Genomic DNA, 18979 nt, shown 5'->3' on the forward strand with positions numbered 1-18979 from the left:
TTCCAGAGTGAACCATATCAGGAAGCCTGGGCTCTATCTGGTCCTCAGTGAGAGCAGTGGGTGGAGGAGAATGCTCTTGGAGGGAAGGGCGTCCCTCTCCTCTGGAGTTCCTGTGCCCAGGTCCTCGCAGCGATGAACTAAAATGAGCCGATCAAATAAAAAAGCGCAGCTGTAGAGGTGGATCAGCTACATAATTGGGGGGAACAGTGAAAATCGAGAATGCAGGGCCCCACGTTCACATGTCAAGACGGCAACCGGAGAGCATTAAAGCTAGGTGGAAGCCTGTCTGATCGCACAGCGCCCTGCCCACGAGCGGCTCTGCATGGAGCAATGGGCAGCCGGCGGATGCACACCGCGGTGCCGCCAGCACTTCCGGGGTGCCTCCTGGGGCCCCGCCCACGTGGGTGCCGCACGCACACCACGCACTCCACATGCACTCCACCACGAAACTACGAGGTTGGGGCGTCTCTTTTGTGAGGGTGCTCCCAGGCTTATGCGGGAATTTACCTAAAACACACGGGATTAGGGCAACGGTCTAAACCACTGACGTGTCTGACTCCAGGAACCTGCCTGCTCTGCCGCACGGCTCCCAGCTCAGACCTACCCAGTGCCGCCCTGAGGAGCTGGCAGGACCCTCACGCCCACCGGCATGGTCGGATGTCCATCTCAACCCCAGGCTCTCTAACCAAGGCTGGCAGCCGCATGCAGGGGAGTCAGGCTCTGGGGTCAGGTTTGCTGGGCTTCTATTCCCAGATGGAAACTTCTGGTGATCTGAGCCTGAAGAACAGACCCAGTGACCCTGAGCCTTGGTGCTGTCATCGGGCGAATGGAAAGGACCCAGCAGAAGGAGAGCTCCGATGGCAGGCCCTGAAACAACTGGCCCGACACGAGTCTCCCCTCCCTGAGAGAACTTGCGTGTGGAGAGGAGGAAGCCCGGGGCCTCTTGATCAGAGGATCTCTCTGTGCCAGCATCCTGGGTATGCAGCCTCCTGTGCCGAGCACTGAGCAGGTGACGACTCGGGGCGGGGGAAGGAGGGACGCTCTGAGCTCCGGCAGCAGCAGGTGCCCTGAGACCCCCAAATAGGACAGCTGCCCCGGTCCCTGCAGGTGGGCAGCACGTTCGGGCACCGGGAAGGGCCTCTGGAGGTGGTGCAGACAGGGCAGGGGCCCCGAGCCCTCCCCCACTCTGCTTCGGTCCTCAGGGGTAAAATGGAAGCTGACACACAAACAGACGACCTGGGGACGGGGCGGGGGCGGGGGGGGGGCGGGTTCTGACGGGGTCAAGACGACTCAAGGGGGAGAGGACATTCTCTGAGACAAACGGAGCTGGGAAATCCGGATATCCACCCGCAGAACAAAGATCGATGTGACACACGCCACATAAAAAATCAGCTCAGAGTGGATCCATGTGACAGCTAAAATTCTCTAAGAGAAAACAGAAAGTAAATCTTCATCTGTTGACTTGACAATAGATTCTTTGCTATGACAGGAAAAGGACCAGAAGAAAAGATAAGAAAAAGAAAAGATGAATTTCACCAAAATGTAACCTGGTGGTACCTCAAAAACACTCTCCAGAGTATAAAAGACAGCCAACAAAATTTGAAAAAAATATTAGCACATCGTCTAGTCAGAGTATAGTATCCTGATACATGAAGAATATCTTTAACTCAATAAGAAGTGACCCAATATTTTTAAAACAGTCAAAGGCTTAAATAGACATTTCTACAGAGGAGATATACAGGTGGATGGCTAACACAGGAAAGGATGTTTAGAACATCTGTCATTAGGGAAATGAAAGTTAAACCACGATGAGATACCGTTGGAACTCAAGGAGATAGACCATGATTTGAGAAATTAACAACTGGTGATGAGGCAGTGGAGAAACCTGAAGCCGTGATATTGCAAGTGAGAATGGGAAATGGCTCCACCACTATGCAAAGCAAGTCAGCAGTTCCTGGAAAAGTAAACCGGAATTAGCATTTGGCCTAGAAGGCCTACTTCGTAGTGCAGTTTCAGTTCTGCAAGATGAATAGGCTCTGGAGACCCGCTGCAGCACAGAGTGCTGACCTGAGGCTGGCCGCACCGTGCTGTGCGCCAGGAGGCACAGAAAGCAGACCCCTGTTAAGCAGTCCTACCACAATTAAAAAGCAGAAAGCTGCCAACAGCTACTCAAACATTTATGCAGGTATGTTCACCGAGGTAGCCACAGGAGACAAAAAAGGACAACAATCTGGACGTCCATCGCTGATAAGTGGATTAAAAAAACACCATTCACTGTTTTCAAATGGTATTTTGTCCAAAGCACAGAGACAAAGACCCCAGGATGCAGGAGGCTCAGTGGGGACAGACTTTTGTGGGGGAGAGGGGAATGTCCTCAGCCCGGATCTGACCCCAGCCCTCAGGGCGCAGAGCAGACCTGGAGCGTCCAGGACATGTGGTAGGGTGGGCACTCACAGGGAACTTTCTTCAGGGCTGTGCTGGGGCCCAGGGGACCAGAGACAACCAGGTGAGCCCCCAGACCTCCTGTTTCCACCCACCACCCCTGGTCACTGGGGAGCACAGTGGGTCAGGGCCACTGGTGGCCCGTCTGGGAGGGGCCTGGGTGACAGCTGGGAAACCTGGGGGAGAAGGCGCCCTGACTCCTCAGCTCTAATTCCTTTCCAGAGGTTCTCCCCAAACCCTCCATCCGGGCTGACCCAGGCTCCATGGTTGCCCAGGGGAGCCCCGTGACCATCTGGTGTCAGGGGTCTCTGCTGGCTGAGGTCTATCGTCTGCATAAAGAGAGGAGCTCTGTATACTGGGAGGCTAAGGCCCCTCAGGGCTCCAGGAACAAGGCCAGGTTCCCCTTTGAATCCTTGAGCTCAAGTGGTGCTGGGCAGTATCAGTGTGCATATCAAAGCAGGTACAGCTGGTCAGCACAGAGTGACCCCCTGCCCCTGGTGCTGACAGGTAAGAGGGAGGGGCGGGTCCCTCCAGGTCCCTCCCACCGTGGGAGCCTCCTCACGGGCAGAGGAGGAGAGTGTGTGCTCAAGGGGCCCCTGCCCTCCCAGTCCACACCTCGGGTCACTAGGGTGGAGGTCCCCCTTTAACACAGCCCCTTGCCCACAGGAATGTACAGGAAACCCTAGCTCTCGACTCAGCCCAGCTCGCTCGTGCTCCCTGGAGACAACCTGACCCTCCAGTGTCATTCAGGCCGGCCTTAGCAGATTTGCTCTGACCAAGGACGAGGGGCTCACCCATCCCCTCCGTCTGGAAGGGCAGCAGAGCCCCGACCTCCCCCTGGGCTGGATGAGCCACATGCACGGCGGCCAGTACGGATGCTACAGTGGACACAACCTCTTCTACACGTGGTCGGCCCCCAGCGCCCCCTGGACATCCTGATCACGGGTTAGGAGCCCCTGTCCTGGCCCAGGTCCCAACTGTCTGCTCAGGGCGCTGGACCAGGGTCGGCCCTTGTGGTGATGGGTCCAGGGAGAGGGTCCTGGAGCAGAGGCCCAGGTGGGGCAGGGGTCTAGGGGTGGAATGTGAAAACAGGAGTGAGAGGCATGGAGATTAAGGAGACGCACACAGACGGGCTGAGAGGAGCTGGGAGGGCTCACAGGGAGACCCTCAGCTCAAGGTCTGGGGTGCGGGGAGGGGCTCTCTGCTCATCACTCCTGCCCTCTCCCCCAGGAATGCACAGGAAACGCTCCCTCTCTGCCCGCCCGGGGGCCTCAGTGCCCCAGGGAGAGAATGTGACTCTGCAGTGTCGCTCTGAGGTCTGGTCAGACACCTTCCATCTGTCCAAAGAGGGGTCACTCGCTGCTCCCCAGCACCTTCGTCTGCAGGACATGGCTCCACCCATTCAGGCCAACTTCACCCTGAGTGCTGTGACCTCAGCCCACAGTTGGACCTACAGGTGCTACAGCTCACACAGCACTGCCCCCCACCTGCTGTCCCTCCCCAGCAACTCCCTGGAGCTCCTGCTCTCAGGTGAAGAGATACCTGCCCATTCCCAAGAAGAAGTCAGACCCACAGCTCAGCCCTGTCCCCGGGCAGCTCTGGGCTGCATGGGAAGAAAGGAGACATGGGGACGTCAGCCAGAGGTGACCCCACCTCACGGAAGGATGGATAATACAAGGGGGCCCCTTTCCCTCTACTCCACATACTCCCTCCCCAGGGTCCAGGCAGTGCTAGGTGTGCAGAGGGGACTGAAGAGTGGAACGTTCTGGGCTTTGAGGGAAGACATGGAACTAAAAGCAGCATGAAGACCCAGACACACCCCCACACCCTCCTTCTGTCCTTGTTCCAGGGAGCAGCTGGGGCCTGCAGACCCCACCCACATGCGCGAGTTCCACGTCCGCTGAGTAACCAAGTCCTCCTAGCCTAGAGGAGACAGAGTTTTCCTGTCCTGGGTGACCTCCTGCTCCCCCTTCCCCACTAAACCTTTACAGGTTGTTTCCCACAGGGTCTAGGGTGGGGTGGGGATGAAGGGAGTCGGCTTCAGGTCCCAAGTATAACTGAGCTCACTGGTCCCCACTGGCTGCTCATAGTGAGAAGAATTACGTGAAGGGGAAGCCACCCAGCTGGGCAGGGAGAGAAGAGGAGGCGGCCTCCCCGCCTCTGTCCGTGGTGCTGATTCCCAGAGCCTGAGAGTCAAGGACACCAAGGGAACCAGCCCCACAGTGTGCAGGGCAGAGTGAAGGTGGCCTCCTCGCCTCTGTCCGTGGTGCTGATTCCCGGGAGCCTGAGAGTCAAGGGCGCCCAGAGAACCAGCCCCACAGTGCTCAGGGCAGAGTGAAGGCGGCCTCCTAGCCTCTGTCCGTGGTGCTGATTCCCAGGAGTGTGAGCGTCAAGGGCACCAAGGAAATCAGCCCCACAGTATGCAGGGCAGAGTGAAGGTGGCCTTTCATTTCCAGGTCAAAGAGGTGGGAGGGTTCATTGGACAGTTACATGTAAATCAATGAAACTAGAACATTCTCCCACACTATATAAAAAATAAACTCAAAATGGTTTGAAAACCTAAATGTTAGACATAACATCATAAAACTGCTGGAAGAGAACATGGGCCAAGCACTCTTTGATATACAGTGTATCAATATTTTCATAGATCAGCCTCCCAAGGCAAAATAAATAAAAGCAAAAATTAACAGATGGGACCTCATCAAACCTATAAACTTTAGCACAGCAAAGGAAACCTTCAACTACAAAAGACTACATATGGAATGGTAGAAACATTTGCCAATGATATGACCAAAATATATGAACTGCTCATATGACTCAAAATCAAAGAAACAAACAACCCATCAAAAAGGGGCAGAAGAACTGAACAGACATTTTCCCAAAGACATACAGATGGCCAACGGGCACATGAGAAGATGCTCAACACTCAACACTGTCAGTATTTAGAAAAATGCAGATCAAACCTGCAATGAGTTACCACCACACACCAGTTGGAATGGATATCAACAAATACAGGTAATAAATGCTGGAGAGGGTGTGGAGAAAAGAGAACCCTCCGACACCACTGGGACATGTGTGTGCTTCAGTCGTGTCAGACTGTTTGCGAACCCATGGACTGTAGCCTGCCAGGCTCCTCTGTCCATGAGATTCTCCAGGCAAGAATACTGGAGTGGGCTGTCATGCCCTCATCCAGGGCATCTTCCCCACCCAGGGACTGAACGCGCGACTCTCTGGTTTCCTGCCTTGGCAGGCGGCTTCTTTACCACTAGCTTCACCTCTCATACCTTGAAAGGTGCTTTTCTTCCATTTAGAGCCATCCTGCCCATGGCCACTAGAGGGCACATGAGAGACATAGCAGAGTCTGTCCTCGCGGCAAGACCTGTTCAGGAGACACCCCCAGGACTTCCCGCTGAACCGGTGCCTCGTCCGCCCTCAGAAAAAGCCAGCTGCGTCCAGGAGAGACGATGAGCCCAGCCGGTCAAGCGAGGCTCTTACAGACCCCTCAGTTAGAGTCTCACACTTCACTGGTTAAATGAACCTCCCACCTAAACTGCTCATTCCCACATCTCTGCCACATCATAGCACTGCAGACTTCAAGGTAATGAATTCAGGAGAAAGCCCTGGACTGGGAGTTTGAACCACAAGGTTTCAGAAAGAGTACCATGCGTTGCTATGTTGAATGTGGATAAATCGCATTTCCCTTCCCCGGCAGGTCTTGCCTCTGTTTAACAAAAAAGCAGCTATGATTCTACCAAGTAGTTCTGGGGCTCGAGAATTGGGGCACTGTGACTCCACCCAGGGCAAGAGACAGTGGTCCAGAAATGCAGATGTAGGAGTTCCTAATTAGTGAAAACAATTGTCTTAAAGAGGTTCAGTGAACTGATCTTCCACAAGGTGCCCAGAACACAGAAGGGGAAAGGAGAGTCCCTTCAATAAACGGTGCTGGAAGAGCCAGATGACAGCAGGCAGGAGAATGAAGTGGGACCCGCAGCTCACACTATATGTGAAATCATCTCAAAACGCAGCAGAGACTTAAACACAGGGCCTGAAACCATGAAAGAACAAGAAACACAGGGGGAGCATCCTGACATGGTGCGGACAAGGTTTCTTTGGATATGACACCAAAAGCACAGGCAGCAAAGACAGAACCAGGCCAGGGGGAGTCCGGTAAATAAAACCCACACAACAAAGGAAACAGTCCCAGGAAAGGCAGTGGGTGCAATGGGAGAAGATGTGTGCAAACCACACATCTGATAAGGAGCTACTTCTCAAATATACAAGGAGCTCACACAACTCAACCCAAAGTAACACCAACCCGGTTTTTAAATGGGCACAGGACCTGAAAAGGTATCTCTCAAAAGACGACGTCAAATGACCAAACAGGACATGGAAAGGCGCTCAGCATCCACCAGTCCTCAGGAGAGCACACGCCGGAGCCAGTGAGATGTCACTGCACGTGTTACAGACACTCGACTCCCAGGAAAAAGACAGGTGCTGCCAAAATGTGGAGGGAAGAGAACCTTGTGCAGGGTCGTTGGGAAGGCGTCGGTGCAGCCACCGTGGAAAACAGTGTGGAGTTTCCTTAAGAAACTAAAAGCAGAACTACCACATGACCCAGCAATTCCACTCCGGGGTATGTATCCAAAGAAGAGGAAGCAAGGACCTCACAGATGTATCTGCACTCCTGTGTTCTGCAGTGTTGTTCCCAGTAGCAGGATATGGCCACAACCTGGATGTCTGTCGATAGATAAATGCACAAAGAAAATGCCAGACACACACACACACACACACACACACACACACACACACACACAATGGAGTCTCACTCAGCCTTTTAACTAAGGAAATCCTCCTTTTGAGACAACATGGGTGAAACTGGAGGACATTAAGCCGAGTAAAGTAAGCCAGACACAGGCAAGCAAACGCAGCAGGAGCTCACTAACCTGTGGAATCTAAAACAGACTCCACGAAATGGAGGAGAATGTAGTCCCCAGAGGCTGGGAAGGGGATAACGGGGAGGTGCTGGTCACGAGAAACAAAGTTCTTCGGATGCCGATGAGTAAGTTCTAGAGACCTGATGTGCATCGATGTGACTAGAGCCGACCGTACTCTACTGTAGACTCAATCCTGCTCAGAGGGTAGCCTGGAAGTGTCCTCAGCAGACCCGCAGACCAAGGTGAACTACGGGAGCTGATGGACACACTAATTATAATTGGCATGACTGCTGTACTTATTTCACAGCGTAGACAGAAGTCAGAACATCAAGCTGTGCATGTGGAACAGATACAATTTTTGTCGATGCAGTTCGGTTCAGTTCAGTCACTCAGTCGTGTCTGACTCTCTGCGACCCCATGGATCGCAGTACGCCAGTCCTCCCTGTCCATCAGCACTCCCAGAGTTCACCCAAACTCATGTCCATTGAGTCCGTGATGCCATCCAACCATCTCATCCTCTGTAGTCCCCTTCTCCTCCTGCCCTCAACCTTTCTCAGAATCAGGATCTTTTCAAATGAGTCAGTTCTTCACATCAGGTGACCAAAGTATTGGAGTTTCAGCTTCAGCATCAGTCCTTCCAATGAACACCCAGGACTGATCTCCTTTAGGATGGATGGTTGGACCTCCCTGCAGTCCAAGGGACTCTCAGGAGTCTTTTCCAACACCACAGTTCAAAAGCATCAATTCTTCGGCACTCAGCTTTCTTCATAGTCCAACTCTCACATCCATACGTGACTACTGGAAAAACCATAGCCTTGACTAGACGGACCTTTGTTGGCAAAGTAATGTCTCTGCTTTTGAACATGCTATCTAGGTTGGTCATAACTTTCCTTCCAAGGAGTAAGCGTCTTTTAATTTCATGGCTGCAATCACCACCTGCAGTGATTTTGGAGCCCAAAAAATAAAGTCTGACACTGTTTCCACTGTTTCCCCATCTATTCCCCATGAAATGATGGGACCAGATGCCATGATCTTAGTTTTCTGAAATTTGAGCTTTAAGCCAACTTTTTCACTCTCCTCTTTCACTTTCATCAAAAGGCTTTTTAGTTCCTCTTCACTTTCTGCCATAAAGGTGGTGTCGTCTGCATATCTGAGATTATTGATATTTCTCCCGGCAATCACGATTCCAGCTTGTGTTTCTTCCAGCCCAGCGTTTCTCATGATGTACTCTGCATATAAATTAAATAGGCAGGGTGACAATATACAGCCTTGACATACTCCTTTTCCTATTTGGAACCAGTCTATTGTTCCATGTCCAGTTCTAACTGTTGCTTCCCACCTGCATACCTGTTTCTCAAGAGACAGGTCAGATGATCTGGTATTCTCATCTCTTTCAGAATTTTCCACAGTTTATTGTGATCCACACATTCAAAGGCTTTGGCATAGTCAATGAAGCAGAAACAGATGTTTTTCTGGAACTATATTGCTTTTTCTATGATCCAGTGAATGTTGGCAATTTGATCTCCAGTTTCTCTGCCTTTTCTAAAACCAGCTTGAACATCTGAAAGTTTATGCCTCAGGTATTGTTGAAGCTTGGCTTGGAGAATTTTGAACATTACTTTACTAGCATGTGAGATGAGTGCAATTGTGTGGTACTTTGAGCATTCTTTGGCATTGCCTTTCTTTGGGATTGGAATGAAAACTGACCTTTTCCAGTCCTGTGGCCACTGCTGAGTTTTCCAACTTTGCTGGCATATCGAGTGCAGCACTTTCACAGCATCATCTTTCAGGATTTGAAATAGCTCAACTGGAATTCCATCACCCCCACTAGCTTTGTTCAAAGTGATGTTTCCTAAAGCCCACTTGACTTCACATTCCAGGATGTGGGGCTCTAGGTGAGTGATCACACCATCATGATTATCTGGGTCATGAAGATCTGTTTTGTACAGTTCTTCTGTGTATTCTTGCCACCTCTTAATATCTTCTGCTTCTGTTAGGTCCATACCATTTCTGTCCTTTATTGTGCCCATCTTTGCATGAAATGTTCCCTTGGTATCTCTAGTTTTCTTGAAGAGATCTCTAGTCTTTCCCATTCTGTTGTTTTCCTCTATTTGTTTGCATTGATTGCTGAGGAAGGCTTTTTTATCTCTCTTTGCTATTCTTGGAACTTTGCATTCAGATGGGAATATCTTTCCTTTTCTCCTTTGCTTTTCACTTCTCTTCTTTTCACAGATATTTGTAAGGCCTCCCCAGACATCCATTTTTTGCATTTCTTTTCCATGGGGATGGTCTTAATCCCTGCTCCTGTACAAAGTCATGAACCTCCGTCTAGAGTTCATCAGGCACTCTATCAGATCTAGGCCCTTAAATCTATTTCTCACTTCCACTGTATAATCATAAGGGATTTGATTTAGGTCATACCTGAATGGTCTAGTGGTTTTCCCTAATTTCTTCAATTTAAGTCTGAATTTGGCAATAAGGAATTCATGATCTGAGCCACAGTCAGCTCCACGTCTTATTTGTGCTGACTGTATAGAGCTTCTCCATCTTTGGCTGCAAAGAATATAATCAATCTGATTACGGTGTTGACCATCTGGTGATGTCCATGTGTAGAGTCTTCTCTTGTGTTCTTGGAAGAGGGTGTTTGCTATGACCAGTGCGTTCTCTCGGCAAAACCCTATTAGCCTTTGCCCTGCTTCATTCTGTACTCCAAGGCCAAATTTGCCTGTTACTCCAGGTGTTTCTTGACTTCCTACTTTTGCATTCCAGTCCCCATTAATGAAAAGGACATATTTTGGGGGGTGTTAGTTCTAAAAGGTCTTGCAGGTCTTCATAGAATCATTCAGCTTCTTCAGCATTACTGGTTGGGGCATAGGCTTGGATTACTGTGATATTGAATGCTTTGCCTTGGAAACAAACAGAGATAATTCTGTCATTTTGAGATTGCATCCAAGTACTCCATTTCGGACTCTCTTGTTGACCATGAGGGCTACTCCATTTCTTCTGAGGGATTCCTGCCCACAGTAGTAGATATAATGGTTATCTGAGTTAAATTCACCCATTCCAGTCCATCTTAGTTCGCTGATTCCTAGAATGTCGACGTTCACTCTTGCCATCTCCTGTTTGACCACTTCCAATTTGCCTTGATTCATAGACCTAACATTCCAGGTTCCTATGCAATATTGCTCTTTACAGCATCAATTTTGTCAATTATACCTCAGTAAAGCTGAAAAGGTTTTCTTTCATTTAATACAGCAGGCACGTTTGGAGTTATTCCATTTCTCATTTTAGGCACTTGCTCTCGTGCTTAAAATACGTATTTGCATTTTTATTTTTGAACACGTATGCATTGTCCTCCTCCTTTAGAAAAGACTAAGTTCTAATGGTACTTCACCTGAACGCTGGGTACTCATATACACGTGTGTGGGCATGCACACATCTCTCTGCATGCACACGTGTGGGTGTGTTTGTGCATGCAAGCATGTGTCTGTGTACTTTTCCAAAGCTCATTTTCAGACATGCGTTCCTCTCTGTTGCATCTCACTGTCTCTCTGCCATCTCTCAGTGTTCCTTTCTGTGTGAAAACCGTCAATCTCCAAGAACTTGCACCTCTGGAAATGCCTTCTTTCACGCTCATTCTCTTTTTATCAAGTTGCTTGAGAACACTTCTATTTGGAATCCAGCGTGTGACTCAAGTACTAGGAGAGGAAAACGCTTGTCAAGGTTAAGGGCCCCATCCCCCCAGAGCCCACCTCCTGTCTCAGGACCTGGAGGGTTGAGACTGAGCCACGGCACACAGCAGGAGGCGATGCCGAACCTCCTGGAAGCTGGGGATGTGCTCTGCATGAAGCCCTCACTTCTGCCCCTTGCAAGTACTCCGACTCAGGGGGAACTCTTCCTGGTTAATTCCCTGATGGCACTGCTCCAATATCCTTTAGCGCCCCCTTTTGGTAGGGGGCAGTCTGCTCCCTGTGGGCTGGTCATTCTCTTGATAATCTGCGTTTTCCACAGGAAGTAGTTTCAGGACATTTTCAGGGCCTGGGTCCAGTCTGCCTTTTTTTAGTTGAAATTTACTTAAAATAGAACTGACTGTTTCAAATTGTATAATTCAGTGCGAAGTACTTTCTAAATTTAACCTTCAGTGTCTCAGTTTACTATGAAAGGTCTAGATTCGGATGTTACCTTCTTTACCTTGTAGTTAATTAACCTATTTGTTGACGTCGCTGCGGCACACAGGCTCTCCGTTGCAGGGTGTGGAGTCTTTAGCCCAAGTGTGCCGTGTCTGGATCCCTGGCCGGTGATCCCGCCCGGGGCCCTAAGTAAGGAGCGCCGAGTCTCAGTCAGGGGCCAGCAGGGCGGCCCTCGGGTGTCACGTGCACAGCATGAGTCCCAGCCCTTCGCAGGTCGGTTCTCATCAGTAAAGGAGGCTCCGTTATTTGCTTCCTCAGCCCTTGCCGTCTGTCGTGAGCGTCTTCCCGTCTGACACTTAGGACAGATACCACACTGGCCCTCAGCACAGGCCCGCCTCTCCTGAATCTCCCTGTCTGCTCTCTGTGCTGCACTCTGGACCATTTCCTCAATGCTATACTCCGACTTCATACGTGGCCGCTCAGCTCTCTTCTTGGCTGCATGACTTTTTAACGTGTTCAGTCTACTGTATTGTTCACATCGAAAAATTTTCACCTCTTTTCAGTGACCACCTGTTCTTCTACAAAATAATCCACATGCTTGCCTCCCTTTATTTTTCTGTGACCATGGTTCCCTCTGTGTGTCCACATGGGTGGAAACCTTCCTCTGACCTCGAGATGATCGACGCCGCCGGGGCCACACACCGACCTCTCCTACTTTGCTGTGGTTTGCCTCCATTTGGGGAACTTTCTTTCTGCCCTTGTCTTTTGCTCCGTGTTTCAGAAACACTCTCCAAGCGCGTCTCAGTGTTAGAAGGAGAGGAGGCTCTGGGTGGGCACCACACTCACCCCCCTTCGGTGCAGTCTCAGCCCGCAACCCTTCACGTCCACCCTCTCCTGGGGTCACCTCGTCTGGAAATTGACCATGACGACGGTAGCAAGAGCCCGCAGCCCATCTGAGGGCTAGGGTCAGGACAAAATGCAGAGGAGGAACCTCAGGCCCAGAGAAAGGGCACCACCACCCCAGGTTACATGAGCAGCGGGCACACATTTACAGGAGCATCTGTTTTCCATCACAGTGAGAGCTCTGATCGCAATCAATACCCCCTAAAGCTTGCTGGTGACGACAAGACTGGGAGGAGACTGTGCCCAAGGACCCCGAGGCCCCGAGGAGGCAGGAAGTACCCAGGGGCTTGTTCCCAGGAAGGCGGGCTGGATGGTGATGCCATAAAGAGAGATGCCCCTAAAGGGGGCTGTGACGGGGAAAACCCACACTCTGGGGCAAGAGAGGAGTCAGTTTTCTTCCTTATTCCCTGAGCATCTCCTCTGGGCTCTTGGCCACATGGACTCCACTGAGCCCAGGGAGACGCTGACCGTGTATCCCTCATAAACAGCAGACTTGTGGACACAAAGGGGAAGGAGAGGGTGGGACGAATGCAGAGAGTAGCATGGAAATGCACACACCGGCACGTGTAAAACAGACCACGGGGGAATGTGCCATGAGACTCAGGGACCTCACACAGGAGCTCTGTGACAACCTAGAGGGGAGGGAGTTTCTAGAGGGAGGGCATGTGACACATACGGCTGATCCATGCTGATGTATGGCAGAAACCAGCACCGTATTGTAAAGTAATGATCCTCCAATTTAAAAAAAAAAAATGTGTTTCTGGGGATCTGAGTCCTGCGGGCAGCAGGGGCTGTCATCCTCCCTGAAGCATCTCCAGGGCCTGGTGACCCCATTCACAGTGAGGACCCCACAGGGACCTGTTGACGGGTGGGCAGAGGAGGAAGCAGACCCCGAGGTGAGGCTCACAGAGGGGAGGCCATATCCTGGATGCCCTCTACTGGAAGGGGCGTCTCAGGAACACACTGGGACTGTCATGGGGACAATGCCAGGCTTTCAAGAAGAGGCTGTTCCCTTTCCTGCAGGGACGCTGATGTGACAGCCGCGTGACAGGAAGCCCCAGCCTCTGAGAGGACACACCCTGTGGTCTGTCTGGAGGACACCCAGGTCTCCATCCTCACAGCCTGGACCGCAGGGAGGAGACGCCATGGCCCCCGCGCTCCCCACCCTGCTCTGCCTTGGTGAGATGAGGAGGGGCAGGGGGAGCCCTGGTCTGGAGGGACTGACCCCCCGGCCAACCTGCTCCGTCAGGGGACTCCAGGGCCCAGGAGACTCCCGGGGCAGAGAGGCAATGCTCAGAGCTGAGGGCACACCTCTCACAGGGCGCTCTCTTCCAGGACTGAGTGTGGGCCTGAGGACCCAGGTGCAGGCCGGTGAGTCTGTCCCAGGGCCCAGCTCCCTCCTCTCGTGGGGACAGGGGTCACACAGGGGACAGGGGAGGGACAGGGGAGGGAGGGGGCACCTCAGGGCTCACGGATGGGGAGTCTGGGAGGTCTGGGCTGAGAGCCGGAGCCTGGGGGCAGGGGATGCCTGGTGAACCCGTCTCTAATTTCCTTCCAGAGACCCTCCCAAAACCCACCATCTGGGCAGAGCCAGGCTCTGTGGTCCCCAGGGGTAGCTCCGTGACCATCTGGTGTCAGGGGTCCCCCAGGGCCCAGGAGTTCCATCTGGATAAAGAGGGAAACCCAGATCTCTGGGACAGACAGAAACCCCTGGAGCCCGGGGACAAGGCCAGGTTCTCCATCCAAAACATGGGACAGGACCACGCAGGGAGTTATCGGTGCTACTACGGAACCCGCACTGGCTGGTCAGAGCCCAGTGACCCCCTGGGGCTGGTGGTGACAGGTGACGGACACTCGGGGGCCTCGGGCTCTGCCCTCAGGAGGGGGTCTGCTCTCAGGGGGTGTCCCTCTCACAGCCCAGCCCTGGGGAGGGGAGGGGAGGGGAGGGTGGGGGCCCCACGGAACCAGCTGCCTCCTTCTCTCCTAGGATCCTACGGCAAACCCAGCCTCTCAGCCCTGCCGAGCCCTGTGGTGATCACGGGTGGGAACGTGACCCTCCAGTGTGCCTCCAGTCAGGGATTTAACAGATTCCTTCTAACCAAGGAAGGAGAAGACGAGTCCTCTCAGACCCTGGATGGACAGCGAAGCCCCGACGGGCAGACCCAGGCCCTGTTCCCCGTGGGCCCCGTGACCCCCGGGCACAGGTGGACGTTCAGATGCTACGGCTTTTACAGGCACACCCCCCGGGTGTGGTCAGCCCCCAGCGACCCCCTGGAGCTCCTGGTCTCAGGTGAGGAATCCCGTCCTGACCCCATACATTTGTGCAGACAAGACAACGTACTGGGGTCTCTGCTCCCAGGGGAGCCCCTGTGAGAGGGTGGGGAGAGGAGCGTGGGGCTCACAGGACAGACACACAGACTGAGACACGGCAAGGCCTGAGGCCGGGCTGGGAGAGGGGGGTCCACGGGGGAAGCGGTCCCTACAACCCAGTGCGTGTCTCTCCCCAGGGCTGTCTGGGAAGCCCTCCCTCCTGACCCTGCAGGGCCCTGTCATCACCTCTGGACAGAACCTGACCCTCCAGTGTCGCTCTGACGTTGGCTACACCAGATTCGCTCTGTCCAAGGAGGGGGGACAGGGCCTCCCCCAGCGCCCTGCCCAGAGGCCCCAGGAGGGGCTCTCTCAGGCCGACTTCCCCCTGGGCCCGGTGGGCACCATCCACGGGGGCCGGTACAGATGCTACGGTGGACACGGCCTCTCCTCCGAGTGGTCGGCCCCCAGTGAGCCCCTGGAGCTGCTGGTGGCAGGTGAGGAGACAGCGGGTCAGTCGGGGACCAGACTCTGCACAGGCCCCACCGTGGAGCCCCAGGGGTGATGCTGGGACCAGGGGGAGGGGTCCCGGGGAGGGACAGAGACAGGGTGAAGGAGGGGAGAGACTCAGAGAAACAGAGACAGAGCTGAGGGGCCAGAGAGGCCCACAGAGTCTCGCTCAGAACCCGGGCCGGCGCCTGCACCCCCTTCCTCTCTGCAGGACGGCTCAGAGACAGACCCTCCCTCTCGGTGCGGCCAAGCCCCTCGGTGGCCCCGGGGGAGAATGTGACCCTGCTGTGTCAGTCAGGAGAGAGGACGGACACCTTCCTTCTGTCCAAGGAGGGGGCAGCCCATCGCCCCCTGCGTCTGCGCTCCCAGGGCCAAGACGGGCGGTACCAGGCCGAGTTCTCCTTGAGCCCTGTGACCTCAGCCCACGGGGGCACCTACAGGTGCTACGGCTCACTCAGCACAGACCCCTACCTGCTGTCACAGCCCAGTGAGCCCCTGGCGCTCGTGGTCTCAGGTGAGGCAAGGTCTGTCCATCTCACTCAGCAGCTCGGGGCTCTGCCCTGGGAGCACAGGGCAGTGGTGGAGGAGGGGGCGCTGAGGGAGGGCCCCCTGGGGGAGGGGCCTTGGAGCCCGTGCCCCGCCCCTTCCTCCCGCACTGGGGTCCCAGAGGGGCAGGTGGGCAGTGGCAGGGTCTCGGGGAGGTCACAGGGCCATGCAGGGCAGAGGGGAGTGAGGTGGGGACCCCAGGTTGGCCCGGTGTACCCCTTCCTGGGCTTATTCCCAGGGGCCCATTCTCCCCGCCTCAGACCCAGACCCGAACCTGGGGAGTCTCGGGGCTCTATGCTCAGGGGAGACAGCCCACCCCAGGGCACTTTGAGATTCTCTGGGAGGACAAGGCCTTTCAGATCGTCAAAGGCTGGTGGGGAGTCGGGCGGAGATGGCTCGGGAGCCACAGGCTGCAGGGGCCTGAGGCTGCTGGATGGGGGTCAGTCTGGGCAGCAGCAGACCCGCCCCAACCCATCCTACCCCCGGAGGCTCCAGGGATCACCCCATCCCCCGGGCAGAGTCCAGCAGGCAGATGCAGAGGGCTGAGTGAGCGTCTGTGGGGGGGCAGTGGTGGATCCGTGGGAACTGCGGCTGGGTCCCACCCTGGGACCCCGAAGACCACCGCTCAGTGGCGGCTCCCACCCTGGGACCCCGCAGACCACAGCTCAGGGGCGCCCCCCCCCACCCGGGGACCCCACAAACCACAGCTAAGGGATGGGCCCCACTCTGTGCTGTCTGAGCTCCGGCAGCTCAGGGTCCTGAGCAGGAATGTCTGAGACGGTAAAAGAGGCCCTGGGAGGCTCCCGAGGAGAACATGGCCCACCTAATGCCTCCCTTTGGGACCCTCAGGCCCCCTGACAACCTCCCCCATCACCGCGGTCAGACCCACGAGTGGGGACGAGGACAGCATCCCTGTCAGGGGCTGGGCTCCGGGGCCACATCCTGTCAAGGGAGGCGGGTGCCCTGGGCACACAACCCGCTTCTGGGTGACGGGGCTGGCGCTGACCTGTGCGACCTTACCCCAGACTACACAGTGCAGAATCTCACCCGGATGGGCCTCGCGGCCTCAGTCCTGCTGCTCCTCGGGGTCCTGCTCTGCCAGGCTTGGAAGGACCACAGAGGAGCCCGAGACGCGGCCTGGAGCTGAGCACGGGGGCCCTGCACCGCCCAGAGCACCGGAGCCCGGGACACGAGCTTCCAGCCCGGGAGCCTCAGGAAGAGCCTTTGCTGCGCATGCTGGGTGCGCTGTCTGCAGAGACCCCGGGGGAGAGACGCAACACGGGGCGGGAGGACGCCGGGGCCTCCCCAGGGTGGCTGGGGGCCCAGACTCTGCTCACGGGGGCCCCCTCCCTCCCGGGGAGGACGCCCCGGCTGCTCTCACCCCTGGCTTGAGGCGCGTCCCCCATGGCAGGGGCAGGTCCTCACCCTGCACGCCCACAGGCTCTGTTCACTCTCAGGGAGGACGTGAGCCTCATTGTTCATGCCCGCCGTCTCTGGTGTGCGCAATGACTTCCATCCCTTCTCAGAAACAGAACATCGTTTAAGTAACTGAATAAAGGGGTGGAAGTGGGGCCCCGTTTGGAACAGTTGGATCCTAAACTCTTCCCTGAACCTCCTCTGGACCCCGCATGCCCCCTCCTCCTCATCAGAGGACACCCGCTGTAGTTTCTCCAGAAACACTGTCAGTGTGAAGGGACACCCTGGCGTTTGAAGTGACAGTCAGGGCTACACTGGTAAAGGAGCTCAGGAATATATCGTTTTGTAAAGAGCCCCAACATGGGGTTTCCCTGGTGGTGAAGAGTCTGCCAGCCAATGCAAGAGACACGGGTTCAATCTGTGATCCTGGGGGACCCCAAGGCAAGGAGAAACTGAGTCTGTGAGCCGCAGCGACTCAGGCCAGCAAGTCCTGGAGCCCGCGCACCACAAAGAGGCCAGTGCTGCAGACGCCCAGACACTGCAGCCAGGGAGCAGCCCCGCTCACACAACCAGACACACCCCCGCAGCAACACAGACCCAGCACAGACAAAATCATCAGGCAATAAATGCTTAAAGAGCCTAGTGTGAACTGTGTGTCTCCTTTGGGGCAAACGTGCTCCGTGGCCAACCTCAAGGAGCCCGGGTGAACGCGCTGAAGGCCGGGTGGGAAGGAAGAGCAGGCGGACTTTCCCACAGGGTGAGTCTGGTGTAGCAAGCCCCCACCGATGGCCCCATGGGCACAGATGTGTCCTTCTCATTACAATCATATAGGATCGTCTCCACCTCAGTTTTATGCCCCAGGGACCCTGAAATGACATGCCCACCTCCTAGTTCATCTGTAAGAGAGGGAAAGAGAAAACATGGAGGAGACAAGGCTGACTCTGCCGAATCCCAGCACATCACGGGCAGGGGTACTCATCACCGCGGTCAATCTGGAGAGTCGACAGCAACTCTCAGTTAAAGGGAAGAGACAGCGCTGGCCCACAGTTGTATAACCCAGAGGAAGATGCGTGCACGGCCACATGTGTCCAAGGAGAAAAAGGACACGTGGGTTGTTCACAGTAGAAAAAGTTACAGAAATCACTTTCACCAAAATGAATGGTTTGGTGTGTATATATGTGACAGAATTTTATACAAAAAATGCACAAAAGTGGAATGCTACAGGAACACAGGTCAGTTTTCAAGCATGATGGTGAATAAGTGAAACACGACCGTAGGAGTCCAGTCCATCACATCAAATTCAAAAGGCAACAACGTGGGACTCAATACACAAAATAAGAAATGAGACGGGAGGAACAAGAGCTGCTACCGGGTTTCCCTGGTGGCTTGGCGGATAAGAATCCAGCCGCCAACGCAGGGGACGCGGGTTCCATCCCTGCTGCGAGAAGATCCCACGCCGGCCGCAAATGCTGAGCCCCCGGGCCCAGAGCCCTGCCCTGCGACAAGACACGCCATCAAAGCGAGGAGCCCAGGCACCGCAGCGAAGAGAAAAGCTTCCTGAGCTCAGCTCAACGGGAGGAAAGCCCCTGGGCAGGGAGGAAGACCCAGCACCGTCCTCTGTCCCTCAGGCGTGTCCAACTCTGTGACCGCATGGACTGTAGCCCACCAGGCTCCTCTGTCCGTGAGATTCTCCAGGTGAGAATACTGGAGTGGGTTGCATTGCCCTCCTCCAGGGGATCTTCCCCACCCAGGGATCAAACCCAGGTTTCCCGCATTGCAGGCAGATTCTTT

The 18979-nt window shown here is 54.6% G+C and overlaps 1 protein-coding gene and 1 pseudogene across 2 annotated transcripts; both read left to right on the forward strand.

The window, feature by feature from the left end:
* Positions 1 to 330: 330 nt before the first annotated feature.
* Positions 331 to 7636, forward strand: LOC147354694 (leukocyte immunoglobulin-like receptor subfamily A member 6; annotated as a pseudogene).
* Positions 7637 to 13474: 5838 nt separating this feature from the next.
* On the forward strand, positions 13475 to 17828 carry LOC147354695 (leukocyte immunoglobulin-like receptor subfamily A member 6). 2 transcript variants are annotated; one of them, XM_086354666.1, is made up of 7 exons: positions 13475 to 13588; positions 13745 to 13780; positions 13968 to 14252; positions 14397 to 14699; positions 14917 to 15213; positions 15438 to 15740; positions 16798 to 17828. In XM_086354666.1, exons 1-7 carry the CDS (start codon positions 13555 to 13557, stop codon positions 16917 to 16919), a joined length of 1380 nt encoding a protein of 459 aa, XP_086210792.1. In that variant the 5' UTR covers positions 13475 to 13554; the 3' UTR covers positions 16920 to 17828. The 2 variants fall into 2 exon arrangements, with proteins under 2 accessions (XP_086210792.1, XP_086210791.1); XM_086354665.1 differs by having other exon boundaries at positions 13488 to 13588; positions 14917 to 15228; positions 16798 to 17064.
* The last annotated feature ends 1151 nt before the right edge of the window (positions 17829 to 18979 follow it).

This window comes from Bos grunniens, chromosome 18, assembly GCF_055505025.1.
Source record: "Bos grunniens cultivar Pamir isolate PY7600 chromosome 18, Bosgru_T2T1.0, whole genome shotgun sequence".
Taxonomy (NCBI): Eukaryota; Metazoa; Chordata; class Mammalia; order Artiodactyla; family Bovidae; genus Bos; species Bos grunniens.